This window comes from Ranitomeya imitator, chromosome 1, assembly GCF_032444005.1.
Source record: "Ranitomeya imitator isolate aRanImi1 chromosome 1, aRanImi1.pri, whole genome shotgun sequence".
Classification (NCBI taxonomy): domain Eukaryota; kingdom Metazoa; phylum Chordata; class Amphibia; order Anura; family Dendrobatidae; genus Ranitomeya; species Ranitomeya imitator.
Genome location: NC_091282.1, coordinates 694,620,250 through 694,640,734, shown reverse-complemented (window position 1 = coordinate 694,640,734; position 20,485 = coordinate 694,620,250). Strand labels below are relative to the sequence as shown.

The following is a 20,485-nucleotide window of genomic DNA, read 5'->3' as shown; positions in this document are numbered from 1 at the left end:
AGTCACCTAATCACTTATACCACACAAGGAACGGCGTAAAAAATAATTAAAACCGATTCTTCACCTGCTGTTGATTTTTTTCATTCTGCCTCCCAAAGATCGCAGTAAGGCTTGCCGCACATTTCGCTGAGTGCTTGCATCTGGGTTTTCCTGTAAATCTCTTAAATATGTGATTAAGATGGAATCTCTGGCGGAAGATTCCCTATAAGAAAGGATTGCATAAAAGTGCCGTTGGACACAATTTTGTGCACTTTTGAAAAGAAGGACAATGCTGAACAGAGGCCAGATGGAGTCCAGTGTTACTCTGCTGCCTCATTATAGGGAATGTATCTCTCAGGAGTTTCATCTGAATCACGTCACTCAGAGATTTAGATAGAAACCCCAGTATGTGGTCAGCGTAGAGCGCCGGATAAATGTGATCCAAAACGTCATGTAAAATGTTCCCAATAAAAGCTTCAACTAAAGCCACAAAAAATGGCAAGTCCCTCTCAGGTCTGTCATCTGTTAACGGAAGTATAGGGGGCTTCCACGTTACTGGTAGTATAAAGGCTCTGGAAAAGCAAAATGGCTCCTGACCCACCAAAAGAAATTCAGCAAATTCAGCGCTCTCAAATCCAAATGCCCCCCTTCCTTCTAGGCCCTACAGTGTACTTAAACCACATATAGAATCCACATGTTTGACATCTCTGAAGCGAAGAGAGCCTGCATTTACAGGTGCATACCTCCAGAGGTACGGGATGGGCATAATGTACTGGTGACTACAGCATACTGGTCACTACAATGGCAGTTTGCAATTTTCACTCGGCAACATTCATTGCTGCATATTTCTGGAAAATAGCCATGTAGTCAAAATAGTCACTACACCTGTAGATAAATTCCCCAAGGCCCCGAGGGATATAGTTTCCAAAATGGGGTCACTTAAGGGCAGATTCTGCTCTTCTAGCAAATAGGGGCACTGTATATGGAGTCCGCAAACTGTTCTAGGAAAATCTGCGCTCCAGGAGGTAAATAGCGCTCTATTCCTCCTGAGTCTCTCTGTATGGTAGTACTACCACATATGGGGTATTGCCATGTTCGGTAGAAATTGTGGGACACATTTTGGTGCCATTTTTACCTACTTCATGTGTGAAAATGTAAAATCTGGGGCTAAAACAAAATTTTGTTGGTAAAACTATGCCCAATGGTATAAAATTCTGTGACACACCCGTTGTATCAATATAATCACTGCACCCCTAGATGAATTCATTGAGTCATGTAGTTTGTAAATTGGGGTCACTGCTGAACTGGCACTTCATGGGCTCTCCCAGTGGGTCATGGCACCTGCAAACCATAACAGTAAAATCTGGCGCTCCTTGCCTTCTGAGCTTTGCAATGTGCCTGAAAAATATTTCTTGATTACATGTATGGTATTGGCACACTCAGGAAAAAATGGACCTCAGTTTGTTGTAAAAAAAAGTCCTATTAGCCCTTAGAAAAATGTAAAACTTGTGGCTAAAACAAAATTTTAGTGGTAAAAATGTAATTTATTCTTCTCTCACTGTGATTAACAGCAGCAGGCGTAGGCTGATGGAAACAGTAGTCCCATCAGCCCCGGCCAGTGACCGGAGGTAAACTTTTTACATCTGATTACAGCTGCATTCTCTGTTGTGAATTCTGTGGCTGAATTCACTCCTGTGGTCACAAGTGGTACTGTAGCTTCTGGGCTTCCTCCCTCAGGTGTTCTGGTGAGCTCGTTGGCTGCCTTGTTATTTAACTCCACCTGATTCTGTCTTCCTTGCTCCTTGTCAATGTTCCAGTGTTGGATCTGAGCTTCTGGATCTTTCCTGTGGCCTGCTGCTCTGCTTAGATAAGTGCCTTTTTGCTTTTGTTGCTGTTTTTTCTGTCCAGCTTGTCTATTCGTTTTTGCTGGAAGCTCTGAGACGCAAAGGGTGTACCGCCGTGCCGTTAGTTCGGCACGGTGGGTCTTTTTGCCCCCTTTGCGTGGTTTTTTGCTTTAGGGTTTTTTGTAGACTGCAAAGTTCTCTTTGCTATCCTCGCTCTATCTAGAATATCGGGCCTCACTTTGCTGAATCTATTTCATCCCTACGTTTTGTCTTTTCATCTTGCTAACAGTCATTATATGTGGGGGGCTGCCTTTTCCTTTGGGGTATTTCTCTGAGGCAAGTCAGGCTTGTATTTCTATCTTCAGGCTAGTCAGTTCCTCAGGCTGTGCCGAGTTGCATAGGTAGTGTCAGGCGCAATCCACAGCTGCCTTTAGTTGTGTTTAGGATAGGTTCAGGTATTGCGGTCTACAGAGATTCCACGTCTCAGAGCTCGTTCTATTGTTTTTGGGTTATTGTCAGATCACTGTATGTGCTCTGATTGCTGGCACACTGTGTCACTGGATTGCCTTCATAACAATTCTCACGCTGTTTGACAGTGTGGGAGCCGCGGCTGTCTGACCAACGGTAATAATTTTACCGCCGATCAAAAGCGGTGTTTACCGCGTTGTCGTGCACATAACGGCAATACAAACATCCGGTGTTCGAGGGACCAAACCCAAACAGTAACATGGACTTCCTGATGAAGTCCATGTTTCGATGTCCGTGCCCAAACAGTAAGTGTTCTTTACAGACACTGAACTTTACTGTTCGGGTTCGCCCATCTCTACTGACAGGCTGTTTGTCATGCTGATGCTATTAGATTAGCGCGTGCTGTCCAGCACTATGTAAAGGTACCTTCACACTGAACAACTTAACAACGATATCGCTAGCGATCCGTGACGTTGCAGCGTCCTGGATAGCGATATCGTTGTGTTTGACACGCAGCAGCGATCTGGATCCTGCTGTGACATCGTTGGTCGGAGCAGAAAGGCCAGAACTTTATTTCGTCGCTGGATCTCCCGCAGACATCGCTGAATCGACATGTGTAACGCCGATTCAGCGATTTCTTCACTGGCAACCAGGGTAAACATCGGGTTACTAAGCGCAGGGCTGCGCTTAGTAACCCGATGTTTACCCTGGTTACCAGTGTAAATGTTAAAAAAAAAAAAAACACTACATACTTACATTCCGGTGTCTGTCGCGTCCCCCGGCGTTCTGCTTCCCTGCACTGTCAGCGCTGGCTGGCCGTAAAGCAGAGCACAGCGGTGACGTCACCGCTCTGCTTTACGGCCGGCGCTTACACAGTGCAGGGAAGCAGAACGCCGGGGGACGCGACAGACACCGGAATGTAAGTATGTAGTGTTTTTTTTTTTTTACATTTACACTGGTAACCAGGGTAAACATCGGGTTACTAAGCGCGGCCCTGCGCTTAGTAATCCGATGTTTACCCTGGTTACCCGGGGACTTTGGCATCGTTGGTCGCTGGAGAGCTGTCTAGATCGCTGCAGCATCACTTAATGTGACGGTACCTTAAGTGAATCCCACAAGGACTAACACCTTATTATTCCACACCATCATTATAAGGCCTGGCATCATTCTGCAAGCATGGAAACGTACATGAGGTATTAGTTGATAATTTGGCCAAAATACACAAGCTTCCTACCCTTGTTTAGGATCTTCATTGTCTTTTGAGCGTCTATCCTTTACATGGGAAAATGATTATCTCTTTATGACACTATATGTATCCAAGCTATACTGTAATATCGACCACATACTGGAACTTGAGGTCATACAGATTTATTTAAAATGCACCGATATAATCTGCAATATCTTAGATGATTTTGAAGAACAATGTGCTTCCATGAGACTGTCATGGGTACTTAGGGTAACCTAAACTATGCTAATCTATTTAATGAGGCAATTCAAGTTCTTTTCACAATATATGTGTTAACCTATTATGATAATACCATCAAACCAATAGCCATTTGTGGAGAAGCTCAGTAGTAACACTTGGGGGACTAAATTTTCAATATAAAATTGTCTTTTTAGACCTTGACATTTCCCATACTGTGAAACGTTTTTACAAATACATATCTCAGTTAGATATAAGGGAACCGTTGTTTGTAGTTTAATAGGGACAATTCAAGAAAATGTAATTACAAATGTGTTGCTTATTGTTAATGGCTGCTCAGTTTATGCAAACCCTTGCAACCATTGAAATAAACAATTCGCATTTAATTTTTATTTACAGTGTACAGTGGAGAGACAGTGCAATCTTAATTTTTTTAGCTGACGTACCTCAATGTTACACACCACAAATGCTACCTGAGACCTCAGAATTAACCTAATTACTTTTATAATCACATGCCCCCTTGTAGTAACACCAAAGTCTTTATAGCATACAAACATGACATGGCACCCAAAAACCAATCCAACAGAATCTACACTCCTAAATCCAAATGCTCCCTTCTCACTCTTCCTGAGCCTCGCAGCTTGCCTAAACCACAGTTTTAGTCCACATGTATGACATTGCTGTAGTGAGAAGAACCCATGAAATAATTTATGGGGTGCATATCTTCAGAAACGCAAGCTGGACACAATGTATGGCCACTAAGCTGGCCTGTTTGCAATTTTGAGATGCGCTGGAGTCAGTAATAGAAGTTGATTGTTCAAGGTTGACAGCACATCAGAGACTTTTAAAAGAGTTCAGATGCCACCTTTCACCAGAAGGTCTGGATGCTCCATGCAGAAAAGCAACCAGAAAGAGGCAGAGCAGGTCCAGATTCAGACACAATGCCTCAAGCCGGAACGGTTACGTACTCCAGCTCAGACAAAAGTAAATTGGAGATCAAAGGAGTTGGGTGACAATAAATCCTCATGGCCTTGTATTATCAGATGGTGGTAATGGGTTGAAGGACAGAATGGACAGAATTGCAGAGAGCTTCCTGCTCACATGCTTTGGCAGATTGGAATAGCGGAAAAATTCTGGAGTGTCTGTGATTTCCCCAACTGTTTGGGAGCGGTGGATGGAAAGCACATCCGCATTACCAAACCAGCCAGAACAGGATCGGAGTACTTCAACTATAAAGAATATTTTTCTGTTGTGCTCATGGCAATAGCCGATGCGGACTGTCGCTTCATCGCCGTGGACATTGGAGCTTTTGGCCGTGGCAACGATTCCCAGACTTTCAAGAGCTCGGATATGGGCCGCCGTGTTTATGGCAAAAATTTTAATTTTCCACGGCCACAACCTCTCCCCAACACTCAAGGTCCACCGATGCCATTTGTTATGGTTGGGGATGAGGCGTTTCAGATGTGTGAAAACCTACTGAAGCCATATTCCAGTCGGGACTTGAACCACACTAAAAGGATCTTTAACTAAAAACTGACCAGGGCACGAAGAACTGTAGAGTGTACCTTTGGGATTCTAGTCTCAAAATGGCACATTCTTGCATCAGCCATTAATCTAAAAATGGAGACAGTCGACGAGGTGGTCAAAGCTTGTGTGGTTCTGCACAATTACATTATGGATAAGGAGTGGCCCAACATTGAACTGGATGAACCAGTTGCACACCCACTGCCCGATTACCAGCATCACCCGCTGCGGTCAACAGCTGAAGTTGGCCATATGCGGGACCAATTTGCTGCCTTTTTTGATTTGGATATTGGACGTATGTCATGGCAGGACAATGTTGTGTAAATGTCCTGTTGTTATTTTATCTTTACCAGTTATTTTCTTACATGTTACTAATGTTTCTCGTTAATAAACTTTTTTTGGTGTCTTGACCGTGTCTCATATGTATTTCCTCTATAAACCGAGGTTGTCCTCACACTAGCAGTATTTGGTCTGTATTTATTATCAGTATTTGTAATCCAAAACCAGGAGTGGGTGATAAAGGCTGAGGTGCTAGATATGCTAATATTATAATTTTCCTCTAATTGTTCCACTCCTTGTTTTGGCTTACAAATACTAATATAAAATACTGACCACATACTGCTAGTGTGACGGCAGCCATGTTGTTTTAGTGATAAGGTTGTTGACGTCATTGCGTCCTGATTCTGTTCTGCTATGCAGTATCCATTGGACACAAACTGAAGAGACAATGGCTGTCATACAAAACAGATCTATATTCATCAAGTCAGGTGTCAGAAATAATGAATTCATGATGCACATATAACAGCCTCATGAATTCACTATTTCGGACACATGTGCAGGTGAATATAGATATGCCATGTATGACCACTATCGTCCCTTTGTGTGAAATAGATTATGTATACAGAAGAGAAAAAGGAGGTTATACAGTACACTTCTCTACTCAACAGATCATGCGTCCCAACTAATGAGTTTTTGGACACCTGACCTGTAGAGTATAGTTTCGCATTGTATTGCCACCATTTTGTCTTCAGTCTGCAACACTAGTCACAGACTAAGCAGAATGAAGAGATTATGGAGAAAATACAAGTATAAATTTTTTGGTCCACCTCATAGCTCTATACTAAAGACACACAAAGTCTTGTACTTGCTAACTATTGGAGCTATGATGTGGCCAAAAAATAAAGTGTGCGGCGCAGTGTTTTATTTGGCACACGGTGTGTGTTGCCGGTGGCGAAAGACACAAATAACCAAACATAATTGGGGGCAAAAAACTTGTATTTATTTTTGAACAAGAAAAATATTTCTTTAACTGCGCCTGCTTGGGGTAGACTGATGGCAACGGCGGGGGGTGTGAAGCTGTGAGGCCTGGCTAAGTGTGGACAACGCAGGGATGGCAGGAGAAGGGGCAATGAAACTTGTAGGGTCTGGTAGTTCGGGGATAGGGCTTGACACATGAGAGGCCTGAGACGCACTGGAAGGGTGTGACAAACCTGACATAACAGACACACTGGGAGGTGAGGGGGGGAGGAATACTAAGAGTACGGTGTTTTTTATTTTTTCTCCCTTTCTGGGATTGCCGGGTTCTGGTAAGCCTCGGTGGGCTCATATGTCATGTTCGTGGTTGATGACCCGTCAGGGTCCGGCTGCACTGTGTCAGAGTCCATAGTGCTCGTAGAGCGTGCAGCCATGCCAGAGTCCATAGTGCTCGTAGAGCGTGCAGCCATGCCAGAGTCCATAGTGCTCGTAGAGCGTGCAGCCATGCCAGAGTCCATAGTGCTTGTAGAGCGTGCAGCCATGCCAGAGTCCATAGTGCTCGTAGAGCGTGCAGCCATGCCAGAGTCCATAGCGCTTGCAGAGCGTAAGGCCATGCCAGGGTCCTGCTGCATCGTGGTGGAGGCGGTACGGAAGGCCATGCCAGGGTCCTGCTGCATCGTGGTGGAGGCGGTATGGAAGGCCATGCCAGGGTCCTGCTGCATCGTGGTGGGGGCGGTACGGAAGGCCATGCCAGGGTCCTGCTGCATCGTGGCGGAGGCGGTACGGAAGGCCATGCCAGGGTCCTGCTGCTGCATCATGGTGTCAGTGGAGGAGGTCCAAGCAGGAGCAGCGGTTGTCATGGTGGTGGCCGTGGGCTGTCCTACAGCACTCGGCATGGTGGTGGTGCTGTACTGGTGTCCGGCAGTGCTAGGAATAGAGGTGGCCGTGCAGTGGTATGCAGCAGAGGTCGGCATTGAGGTTAATCGTGACAGTGAGGGTACAGGTGGATATGCCGACACTGTCTGCTGAAAATACCGACTCTGCTGCATAGCTTGCACGTAAGCAGCACTGCAGGCCTGCATGACACTAAGCTGGAGATCAGGAGTAAGGTGTTCCGACATGCCCTGCTCAATTTGGTTAAAGAAATGATGTGCGGGCCTCTGGAGGTCGGCTTTTACTTGGTCAAGGCTTTTGGTGACCTCCTGGATACGTGTATTCATGTGGCTAAGGGAAATATCCATTTGGTCACCCAAAGCCTTGAGTCCTTCGTGAAAAACCAAGCTCAAGTGCAAAAACTCGGGCATGAGGGACCTGTCCGATGCCCTCTGCCGCTGCCGCGAGGAGCCCAAAAAAAAGGGGGCAGAGGCAGAGGACTGGGAAAGGAGAACACCTGATGGACCAGCTTCCTGGTCTCCAGGTAGTGTGGCAGGCCCACTTGCTGCAGTGCTGCTGGATGGCTGGGACGGGTCTGTGGCTGTCTGATGAAGGACCGCTCCAGAACCTGGGCCACCAGTACTGATCCATGTGCTGTGAAAAAAGAAAAAAAAACATTAATACCAAAAATTAACCAGACGCCAACTCCTGTGGAATAGAAACACAGATTATGGCAATACAACACAACCAAATGCACGAGAGAAATACTTATGTTCTCTGGGCAAGGACCGGTCTTAAAAATGCCAGAATACGATGGTATTTGTACTTTCGGATCCTTGCTCCTGACCCACTGGGAACACGGCTCTCTTGACGCAGGTCCTTATTGATGCGGTCCTTCATCGAACGCCAACGTGTTTTGTCTTACTGCACTGTTGAAAAAACAAAAAATTATGGTTACACAATGTACTTTTGGCCATGCTCACACAACTGTGTGTGATGAGAGAAACTCCAGAGAGTTTCTCTCATCACACACAGTTGTGTGAGCACGGCCAAGGTCCCTGCTGCTTCACACTGCATTGCAATACTTACAAAATGCACTTCGGACCCGAGTCGGGGCGTTGTCCCAGCCATCCCACATCGCTTTGGCCACCTCATTCCATAGCCGCCGGATCGTCACGTTGTTTGAGTGCAGTGGAACCCGGTTGTCCCACAACGGGACTCGCTCCTGGACCAGGGAGATGAGGAGGTCATTTTCTATTAGGTCTTCATCCCGTTCTGGAACCTAAAAAATAAATAAAGACATTAATGTTGGATACATTAACATAAGGAAAAGAAAGAAAACAGAGGATGAGAAATGGCATGAATAAGGAAAGTCAAGATACAAAAGGAGTGCAGAAGAAAAATGTAAAGAAAGAGTAAAGTAAAGAAAGGAAGATTCAAGTATACTAAAGTGAGGATACAGTAAACAGTCAGCCTTGTATACGTACACGCTGCCCCCTTGTCACCCGACTGTGAGTCCGCTGCTCCTGCTCAGCCTCTGCTGCAGTAGAAGAACTCTAAAAAAAAGGAAAAAAAAATGTCATATGTGTAGATGTGACAGTGAATACTTACCAATCTGACGAGGTGAGTACTCACTTCACTGACATGTTCGGCTTCAGAAGGCCCAGGACGAGAAGACATTCTGATGCATGCAGAAAGAAAGAAATGGAAGATATTAGGACATGTAGAGACAGAAAATAGAAAATACAGGCATTGGCTTTGATATACTCACGTTGTTCAGAGTCTTTTTTCCTCCAAGGTGCTTTCCTCTGTGTGGTCTGCTTCCCAGTCTGCTGTGTAGTGACCTGGCAATGCCCACTCCCTCCCTTTATCACCTTGTATGTTGGGTGTGGCTAATCAGTGTCTAGACATGTTTTTCTCTGGTGCAACGCATGCGTTCGCGGACTCAAGCAAACGCATGTGCTTGCGGCCACATGCGTTCACATAGACAGCAATGCGTTTTTTTGCGCATTTGTGCCGCTAACAACCGCATACGTTTCTAGGCGGCTAATTGACGCCTACAAAATTACTACATGTAGCATTCACCGCTCCAAACCGCAGACGACGACACGACGCATGCGTCGTCAAACGCGGCCAAACGCAATCAAACGCAGACACTTGCATTTCTAATGTTAAGTATAGGAATACACAACGCATGTGGATTACTGCGGATGAAAAGCTGCGGACACAACCACAAATGTGAAACCGGCCTTAAACGCCAGCAGTCACCTTGATTCCAGTGGTATGTCACTCACTGAGCTACTTGCCGTAGCTGATTCCTTTTTAGTATTTTTACTACTTTCCATTTCACTTGTTGTTTCACTCCACAAGAACCAAGTAAGTATTTAGCGAGGGATCCTGTTGTGTGAGTGCCAGAAATCAAAAATGTGCCCCATCTATCGCCATCTGGGTGCTTAATATTGAGAGTAAATTTTGACTGAAAACCATTTTATGAAGATACAAAAATATTTTTTTTAATTTCTTTTGCTTGTTTATATATTCTAGATATTATCACCAGTTCTGATTTCTGTTTGCATAATGTGTAATTAATTAATGTCTTATGTCTCCCAGGAAATTGGTACAGGTGGCACATGCCAGTGGAAGATAGGTGGCCTCAGCCCTACCACAACCCTCGCAGTGTACTTTGAAGTTGTCAATCAGGTAAAATTCCATTGCTTTTTACATTCGATAGATACTAAAATAATTGTCTCGCTTAGGCCCATTTCACATGTCCAACATTCATGATCCAAGTATGGAACGTCATTTTTTCTTAACTATCCTCAGCTCTCCTGATCTGAACTCAATAGTCTCTTGTGCATATATGAGCCTTGACATACATGAGGCTGTTGAGTTTTGGAATGGAGACAAACAGTGGGTCCAGTCATCCCAGTCTGTACTTGGACCTTAAATGTTGAATTTGTGAAACCGTCCTTATAAGAAATATTTTCATAAATATAATAGAACAATTCTAAGTTAACATAGTTCAGCACATTTTTTGGACTCATGGATGATGCTATGAGGACCTGTCTTGCGCTACAAAATAATTTTTGTTACTGTTATTTTGCTTATTTCTATTGCACCAACATTTTCCGCAGCACTTTACAGACATAATAATCAGTCACTGTCTCTATTGGGGCTCATAATATAAATGTATGGTGTGATTTTTAAAGCCTATGTTGAGCTGTCTGTGACAGACTGGATACAGCAAGTAATAATCGGGGACCCATTAGCTCAGTCTCTGATCATGTGATTACGGTGTGATCAAATCATGGTGCTCAAATTAGTTTGAGTGCCTTCATTCATATTACTTTTTTTCAGCTTTATTTTAATGCTACATTTTTGTACGTGGGCAGTTTGTGAGCGTATTATGCTATTTAGCCCCATGTTCTTTTTTCCGCTGCTCAAAAACACATATATCAATGCTCATCTGCTGCGTCTCAGAATACCATGAGTTGTAATGTCAAAGGCAAATCTTCAAATCACATGAGCTATGAATCACACAGCTTCTAATACTTCTAATATTTAAAATACAGCAAGCATCTGCACCCTATTGTACCTTCTCTCCTTAGAACATTTGATCATTGGAAGAAAGAAGAGAGCAGATTGTTGGAGCTGCCTGTGAAGTGGAAAAATTTACAAAAAAGTCACCAAAAACATAAATCGCTTTAATACAATACCATGTATTGAACAAAAAGATTAAAACAAAAGCAGCCCTCACCCACCGCCCGTCAAGATTTAATCAAAATGCAATCATCAATCTTTTAATACAAAGGCCATGAATTTTCCTCCTTAGGCTAGTTTCACATTTGCGTTAAAAAATGCAGCCTTTTTAACGCAAACGCATGTGGTGCAAAAAACGCATGTAAACGCGTGCAAACGCTGCGTTTTTTACACGCATGCGTTTTTGCATGTGGTAAAAAGAACGCGGCGTTTTGACGCGTTTACATGCGTTTTTTCCTGCGTTTGCATTTTTGAAACGCATGATCAGAAGTGTGTGACAGCTGCCAATCATCAAAATCAACTAGAAAACCCACTATAAACATAAATAGCTAGGGTTAGGGTTAGGATCCCTAGGGTTAGGGTTAGGATCCCTAGTAACCCTAGGGATCCTAACCCTAACCCTAGGGATCCTAACCCTAACCCTAGGGTTAGGGTTAGGATCCCTAGTAACCCTAGGGATCCTAACCCTAACCCTTGGGATCCTAACCCTAACCCTAGGGTTAGGGTTAGGATCCCTAGGGATCCTAACCCTAACCCTAACCCTAGGGATCCTAACCCTAACCCTAGGGATCCTAACCCTAACCCTAAGGGTTAGGATCCTAACCCTAACCTTAAGGGTTAGGGTTAGTATCCCTAGGGTTACTAGGGATACTAACCCTAACCCAAGGGTTAGAGTTAGGATCCCTAGGGTTAGGGTTGGGGGGTGGCTTATCAGTGTGTATTCTTGTGTTTTTCTTTTGAAACGCATGCGTTTAAAAATGCATGCAAACGCATGTGCTTAAAAACGCATGTGTTTACATAGACAGCAATCCGTTTTTTTTGCCGCAAAAAAAACCGCATGCATTTTTTGCGGCAAAAAAACGCCGCTAGAAATTACTACAGGTTGCATTTCCGCAACAAAACGCAAGCATAGAAACGACGCATGCGTCGTCAAAACGCGGCAAAACGCATGCAAAAAAAACGCATGCATTTTTAATGTTAAGTATAGGAAAAAAAACGCATGCTTTTTTTGCGCTAAAACGCAGCGGCAAAAAACGCAAATGTGAAAGCAGCCTTAGAGGTTGAGAAGATTTCCATGGCTGGGATCATCATAGTGTCACTGTCTATTGCGATAGCAATAAAGGTTTATGAAACAAATGTTGTACAGTTACCATTTTAAGAAGTGAGGAAGAAACGAGCCATAGGCCAGAGTCCATGTCTATCAGATAGACAAAATTAGTTTAGATTAAATATTATGGAAATGATAAGTAATTTTAGTTCAAGACCTGGATTTTTCAGCCACAACACCCACAGATCCTCAAATTTCTGCATTGTACCTCTTTTTTTATAGACAAATTGAGCAAGTCAGATGATATTAGGATTGTGTCAGATGGCTTCATATACTGTGTTAATCAGATCTAACAGATCATTCCAATGTCTCCTAAGCCTGGAATAATTGCACATAACATGAAGCAGGTCAAAATATGACATATTGCATCTAATACCTTGTCAATCACTCTTATGGCCCATTTTGAATAAAATCATTGTTGCACAATAAACTTTGTGTGTGAAGTAGATTTTGGAAAGCCTGTGGCCTTCACTAAGTGAGACTTTTTAAATACCCTGTAAAACTTCTACCTATTTATCAGTAATGGAGCCCAATTCTTTTGGTTATCCAATAGACTCCAATAGACATTTGTACTTTAAAGAGATCACTGACAATCTACTACCGGTATTATATACTATATAATGGATGCGAAGAAGGTCTAAAGGATGCCAACTTGTCTTGAATGAAGTGCACATGACGTAACTGAAAGTACTGATAAAATCTATTACAACCGTCACTAAACAACTTTTTTGTTTGATCATTTCCCTGTCTGCCAAAATTCAAACCCCTCCAGCTTCTGGAATTCGGGGTATTGCTCATTATTCCATATGAGAGAGAACTTGCTATTGCCTTAGACTTATTCGATATGTTATGAATACACATTAACATGTGATGTGATGGGGGCAAGGTTTTGAATCCCCTTGAATCTTAAGCAACCAATAAATGTGTCTTGTTTACGCTGTATCATGCCATTTGTGCTGATGAGATAGAACAGGCAACGTCTCCCCTCCCGCTGATGGCTAGTCCTCCATCATATTTTGTCTACTTTAGATTTTCTAACTTATTTTTTGGTGCACACGTCCTTACTATGCTGTCAACAGGGCTCAACAGCATCAGGCGGTGTTTACCTTGAAATGTCTGGGAAATGTGAGTCACACAGCTGAAGAGTTGTGGTCAGCTCTGGAGACCGAGTTCCATCAATGGTTGTCTCCACTGAACCTACAGCCAGGGAAGGCCATGTGTGACAATGCTGCAAACCTGGGTGCGGCCCTTCGCCGGGGCAATGTCACACACATGCCTTGTATGGCTCACTTTTTGAACCTGGTTGTCCAGCAATTTTTATCCCACTATCCAGGACTAGATGAGCTTCTGCAGAGGGCACGGTCGCTGTGTGCTCACTTCCGCTGTTTGCATGCCACAGCTCAATGACTTACATCTCTACAGAAGTTGTTGGGCCTGCCAGTTCACCGGCTGAAATGCGATGTGCCCACACGGTGGAATTCAACTCTGCACATGTTTCAGCGACTGTGGCAACACCGACGATCCCTGGTGCAATACATTATGACGTATAGCCTGGGCCAACGAGATCCAGAGGTGGGGCACATCATGCTGCAGGAGTGGTCTCAGATCAGGGACCTATGCACCCTTCTGCACAGTTTTGAAATAGGGACGAAGATGTTTAGTGCTGACCATGCCATTATCAGCATGACTATTCTGGTTATTTACATGCTGGAGCACACCTTAAACAGTATTCGGAGTCAGGTTGTGGGACAAGAGGAGGAGGAACAGGAGGAGTCGTATGCGGAAGGAATAATATCTCCAAGGTCCAGACGGTCGGCAGCACCAAGGCGGCTGGCATTGGAGGGTGAGGGAGTGGGATTACCGAGGGTGCATGGTAGCAGCCAAACTGTTGAGGAAGGTGCAGGAGCCGAGGAAGAAGTGGAGGACGAACTGGCGCTGGGCATGGAAGACTCATCAGATGAGGGAGACCTTGATCAAATTTCTGTTGTGCGAGGTTGGGGGGAGAGGGCAGAGGAAGGAAGCATTATTCTCACCTCGCCGTCACCAAAACAACAAGGACTTGGTCCTTTTGGATGCGCAAGACACATGAGTGCCTCCTTGCTGCACTACCTGCAACATGACCCTCGGATTGTCAGGATTCGAAGTAATGTCGACGACTGGGTTGCCACACTCTTAGATCCCCGGTACAAAAGTAAGTTTGGCGAAATAATTCCAGCCATAGAAAGGGATTCACGCATGCAGGAGTATCAGCAGAGACTGTTACAGAATCTTACATCTGCTTTTCCACAAAACACCAGCGGTGCGCGTAGTGAATCTCTGCGTTCCAACTTGCCAACCGTGGGACTATCGAGTCGTCACTCAAACCATAACAGTAACATTGTATCTGGTGGTAACAGCAATTTTTTCCAATCGTTTCAAGAACTTTTTATACCATCCTTTGCAAGGCCACAGGAGACAAGAAGTCTGATGCATAGCCAACGCCTAGAGAGGATGGTACAGAAGTATCTCCAAGTTAACAATGATGCCATGACTGTGGAACTGGACCCTTGCTCATTTTGGCCTTCCAATCTGGAAAAATGGCCTGAGCTCGCCACTAAGGCCTTGGAGATCTTGTCGTGTCCCCCAGCCAGCATTCTCTCTGAACGTGAGTTAAGCCCTTCTGGTCGTGTGCTGAGAGATAAGCGCACGCGGCTGTCCAGTGACAATGTAGACAGACTAACGTTCATCCAGATGAACAAATCTTGGATCCACAAGGACTTTTCTACACCTGTGTCATCCTGGGGAGACTAAAAGCTTGATGATTTTTGAAAATCACCTCATTAACCATTTTAAGAAACTCTGGCGAAATTGATGCCACTTAAGTGGTGTCTGTGGCCCAATTTTTGGAAAAAATGGAGACTCTTTTTGGAGTCCCCTTGCTGTGTTTTACATGACGTTGGCATCGTCAATTCCAGGTGGGTGGGGTCGCTCCCCCCCCTTTTAACCTTTAGAAACTACATACACTATGGCTTGGGGTAACACAGATGGTTGAGTCTGCAGAGCTGTTTACTCATACAATGGCCTTGGATTCAGCGGTCTGCTCCAAAGCTTCAGTGTCTGCTAGTCAGCAGAGTAGCCCACCCATGAAGCAAACTACATTGCCTGTTTATCTAATTACTAATTTTTAACTGCATCTAGCCCAGGCAATACTTTGGGCCTAGTAGCAGTGTCTGCTACTCAGCAGAGTACCCCACCCATGAAGCAAGCTACACCGCCTGTTTATCTAATTACTAATTTTTAACTGCATCTAGCCCAGGCAATACTTTGGGCCTATAATCCTTTTCTGCTACTCAGCAGAGTACCCCACCCATGAAGCAAGCTGCACCGCCTGTTTATCTAACTACTAATTTTTAACTGTATCTAGACCAGGCAATACTTTGAGCCTAGTAGCAGTTTCTGCTACTCAGCAGAGTACCCCACCCATTAAGCAAGCTATACCGTCTGTTTATCTAATTACTAATTTTTAACTGCATCTAACCCAGGCAATACTTTGGGCCTAGTAGCAGTGTCTGCTACTCAGAGTACCCCACCCATGAAGTAAGCTGCACCATCTGTTTATCCAAATACTAATTTTTAACTGCATCTAGCCCAGGCAATACTTCGGGCCTAGTAGCAGTTTCTGCTACTCAGCAGAGTAGCCCACCCATGAAGCAAGGTACACCCCCCTCTTTATCTATTTACTAATTTTTAACTGCATCTAGCTCAGGCAATACTTTGGGCCTAGTAGCAGTTTCTGCTACTCAGCAGAGTAGCCCACCCATGAAGCAAGCTACACCGCCTGTTTATCTAATTACTAATTTTTTACTGCATCTAGCCCAGGAAATCCTTTTGGGCCCAGTAGCAGTTTCTGCTACTCAGCAGAGTACCCCACCCATGAAGCAAGCTACACCGCCTTCTTCCTTTCTCAATCTAACCCCTCTGCTCTGGGGTGTCCACTCTCCCTAAAGCTCTCTCTTTCTCACAAGTGGACTACCGCGTGTATTCACACTGTGGCGAATCTTTTGGGCCCAGGCATAAGAATTCGTTGAGGTAATGGATAATATGTGCCCCCTTAGAAATGTCCATGACGACCCATTCGAGGAAGCAACTAAACGCCTCAAATAGTGAGCAGGATATCGAGCACCCCATGGGTAAACAGCGATCTCTGTAGTATGCTCCTTTACAGAAGCAGCCGAATAGGCGGACACTATTCGGAGGCACAGGTAGTAACTGGAATGCCCCCTCAATGTCTGTTTTGGCCATTAGGGTGCCCCTTCCCAACTTCTTGACCCGGCTGATTGCCTCGTCAAAGGAGGTACAGTATATAGTACTGTACTTGGTTCCGTGTCGATGTTGTCGTTTACCGACCTTCCCCTTGGATATGACAAATGGTGGATTAGTCTGAATGTATTGGGTTCCTTTCTTGGCACGACCCAACAGGGATACCACTACATCTTCTTAGGAAATTGTTCTGAATGGACCCGCCATTGTACCTAAAGATATTTATTTTTTTAAAATTTTTGTCACGACGTCTGGGTGTTGGTAGGCTAATTTTAGACTTCTACTCCAGCCTTTCTTGATTTTAGAAGGGCATGACATGCCTATATCTGTGTCTTCTCCTCCTTTTACTCCTCCACCTCTTTTTTTTTCTGCATGACTATATGTACTTTTCCATGTGTTTTTTTGTGTCTTCTGAGCAGTTTATCAGCTTTTGGACACCTTTTAAGGTGTTTTCTATGTGTTTTCTATGTGTTTGTATGTGTTTTTGTTTGCCTGCCATTGGTTTCAATGGGGTTCGACTGTGTTCGTCGAACGTTCAACGAACATTTGTTGAACACGCCCCAATTCGACTAACCGAACTCCATCACTAGGGGGGTGGCTCAACACTAGTGTCGAGAGACACAACAGCCTTAAAATCCTGTTCTTCAGAAGGAAGTAAATTAAGGAAAAGCCTCCTGACATTGACGATGGTAGACTTATCCGTATTGAAGCCGGCCTGATCAAGATTAATCACTGACATAATCACTTTAGTTGGTTTGTTTGCCAAAATCTTTTTGTCTACCATCAACAATTAAGCAGTTCGGTGAGAATCTGGAGACTGCAGGTTTTTTCTGGTTTTGAGATGACAACTATTGCAGTATTATTCATAGAATCTGGCAAGTGAGTTTCCTTGAATGCTGTTTCATATACTTCTCATTAACTGGTTTGGAGAATTTTTTTTACATGAATTTAACACCTCTGCAGGAAACAGTCCTCTCCAGGAGCTTTGCCCTTTGGCAACAACTCAATTTCTAACTCCTCTATTGTAATGGAACCCTTCAGCAACTGAGCCTCCTCCTTTGATAGTGTGATGATTCCTGCATGAGGTGAACCTTATTATTATACAAGGTAGTGAAGAATGAGTAGCTCGGAGCTGACTGCACACTAGTACAATCAGCCATCTGCAGTTCTTTAATGAAGAATGATCCATGTTCAGATCTTGTGATAACCACTGGCAATTGCTGAGCGCATTCCCCTTCCTCATAGTATCTTTGTTTCTGGGAGTAACATTTCTTATTAGCTATGGTTAACGTGTTGTTTGTTTTGCTATTGCTCAGTTTGTAGCCTAATCTTACTCTGATCTGTTGGGTCATGAATATAATTGTCTTTACCACCTACACTTTTTTAGATGAATTTTACAAGGCATTGAACTCCTTTATCAGAAATCCCCCAAGATCTTCTTCATAGTATTCCATATGGTAAGTGCAGAAGCCGTCTCCAATTAATGATGGAGAACTCCTGTAACAGATCAGGGACAGAACTGGTTGTAGACAACTTTATACAATATGGGTTGAAACGCTGTAATTTTGGGGAGCATTCATGATCTTCTACTAACTTGAGAGTCATCCTAAGTTGTGCATGATGTGATAGCCCTCAAATGAATTAATCCAAATTGTGAAGTAGAAGAGCAGCCACACATTTACCCATGACCAGATTTATACTGGAAAAGGCACCATGAACACAGGAATAGTAAAAGTATTGTTTAGTTGTTGGATTCCAGAGATGCCATAAATCTACAAGTTTTATTTTCAGTAAGTAATTTGCCAAAGGGCATAAGCCCTATGGAAGCATAGTTCCGACTTCTAATTAATCAGCCCAGAGACATATCTATGGTGTTATTAAAATCTCCCATATATATTCTAGGTGCATGTGAGGCCTGGGCAACAAATTTAATTGCTTTCTGAATGACTAGTCCTAAGTAAGGGGAAAGGACATGACATTAACAGCTATAATAATGCAAGAGACATTCGTCAATTTCCCTAGTAGACAGACATGTCTCCCCTCTTTATCTTTGTCAGTGGAGTGGCTTCCAAAAAGGTCATTTCGATTAATAAAAATACTGACTTCTCAAGAATAAGCTGACCAGGTAGCGTGAAATCCCTGCCCAACCCAGAAAACCTCTTAAGTATTGTGTTTTCTCAGATAGTAAATGCATCTCTTTGAGACAAAGAATCAGGGGTTGGTAGGGTTTCACAAATTCAAATATGGCTTTCTGTTTAGTTGAGTCATTTAGTGCTAACATTGAAGGACTAAAAGTATATTAGCCATAATTAAAGTAGGGATATAAGTTGGATGGATAGCTTAGAGGACGTCTGTTGTATTCTGATCAGATCATGCCTGTTTACACCTATTCACAAACTAAGGCCGGGTTCACATTAGCGTTCGGGGGCTTTGCAGAGGGCTGTGTACGTCCTCCACTAAGCCCCACTTACTTCTGCATACTTCTGCATGCGTCCTGCATACCTATCTTTAACATTGGGTACGCAGGACATGCGGATGTATGCGGACCGCACGGAAACGCAACTTGGTACAATATGAAACGCTGTAATTTTGGGGAGCATTCATGATCTTCTACTAATTTGAGTCATCCTAAGATGTACCCCCTTTTTGCGTTCCCGGGCGGTCGGCGGGCGCATCAAAACAACACATCCGCATACATCCGCATGTCCTGCGTATCCAATGTTAAAGATAGGTATGCAGGATGCATGCAGAAGTATGCGGAAGTAGGCGGGGCTTAGCAGAGGACATACGCAGCTCTCCGTAAAGCCCCCGAACGCAATGGTGAACTGAGCCTAAGAGTTGAATAAACTTAACATAACAGACCAGGTGGTAGTACCCCCCAGAAAGTCTTTAACCCACTTGTAAAAATGAAAAAAGCAGAATGAACTATTACAATGGATGGCTTCCTAGGCCAATATGTCAACCTACAGAGGAAGCCATTTATTGGGGTAAGAGGACAATAGTATTCTCTAATTCTGTCAGTAAATGGCCCCAGTGCCCCTTATAATACACATCAGATCACATCATGGGTTGATATTCCTAAAACTCACCCAGGATTGCAATGGTGAGAAATTTACATGTGCAATATTTATGTAAATGCATGAAAATATGGAAGCATACACATTTATGGATTAAATAAACCTTAGAATAAAACACATTTTCAGAGTTCATCAGGATTAGTTAATGGGTGCTCTAATCTATTTGTCATTGCGGTCAACTCAGGACAAGATATCTTTGGTAACTAAATAAATTGGATATCATTGAGGATGACGACTCGCAATATAAATATAAACTGCTTTTTTTGCGCATCAGTGAAATAATCTGGAAACATGGAGACCTTATGTCTATCTATAACCCAGATTTTGGTTTTCTCTTGCTTTTTGTAGCAGGATATCTCAGTCTTTGTAGTTAGGGATCTTCATTAGAACCATGTGAGGATAAATACTTGGAGGTAACTGGTTGGGACACAATGTATGTATGTGAACAGGTTAGGCTTTACATTTGCCGTGATTTTATGGCCCCAATAGATTTTTATGGGACCGCAAAAACTGGCCACAATAAGTCCATGGCACGCCGTATGGCCGTGAGGGCCGTATTTACGGCCGTGAAAAAAGATCAATGGAAGGTTGGTTTTGCGGTGCACCGAGACTTCTGGTTTTGTGGACCGAAGTTTTTTTTCCTAATAATTTTGCTATAATATTGGGAACCCGAAAAGCGGTGATCCTCAAGTTTTTTGCGGTCCGTTATTGCGGCAGACAGTGAAAATTGCGGCAATACGGCCCACAAAAAAGGCCCTCAATAACGGGCCGCAAAAAACCCGGTAAGTGTAAAAGAAGCCTTACTGGGATGCACCAACACAAATAGTAATAATGTGAAAGTCAGCATTTAAAACTATTTATTTTCTTACCACAGAAT

At 43.7% G+C, this 20,485-nt stretch overlaps 1 protein-coding gene across 1 annotated transcript in view; it reads left to right on the top strand.

Moving 5' to 3' along the window:
- The window catches only part of LOC138642474 (protein transport protein Sec23A), a 354,941-nt gene that overhangs the window by 139,612 nt on the left and 194,844 nt on the right, over positions 1-20,485 (top strand). The window contains exon 12 of the mRNA XM_069730653.1: positions 9,976-10,065. Coding sequence (XP_069586754.1) covers positions 9,976-10,065 — 90 coding nt within the window. The remainder of the gene's footprint in view (positions 1-9,975; positions 10,066-20,485) is intronic.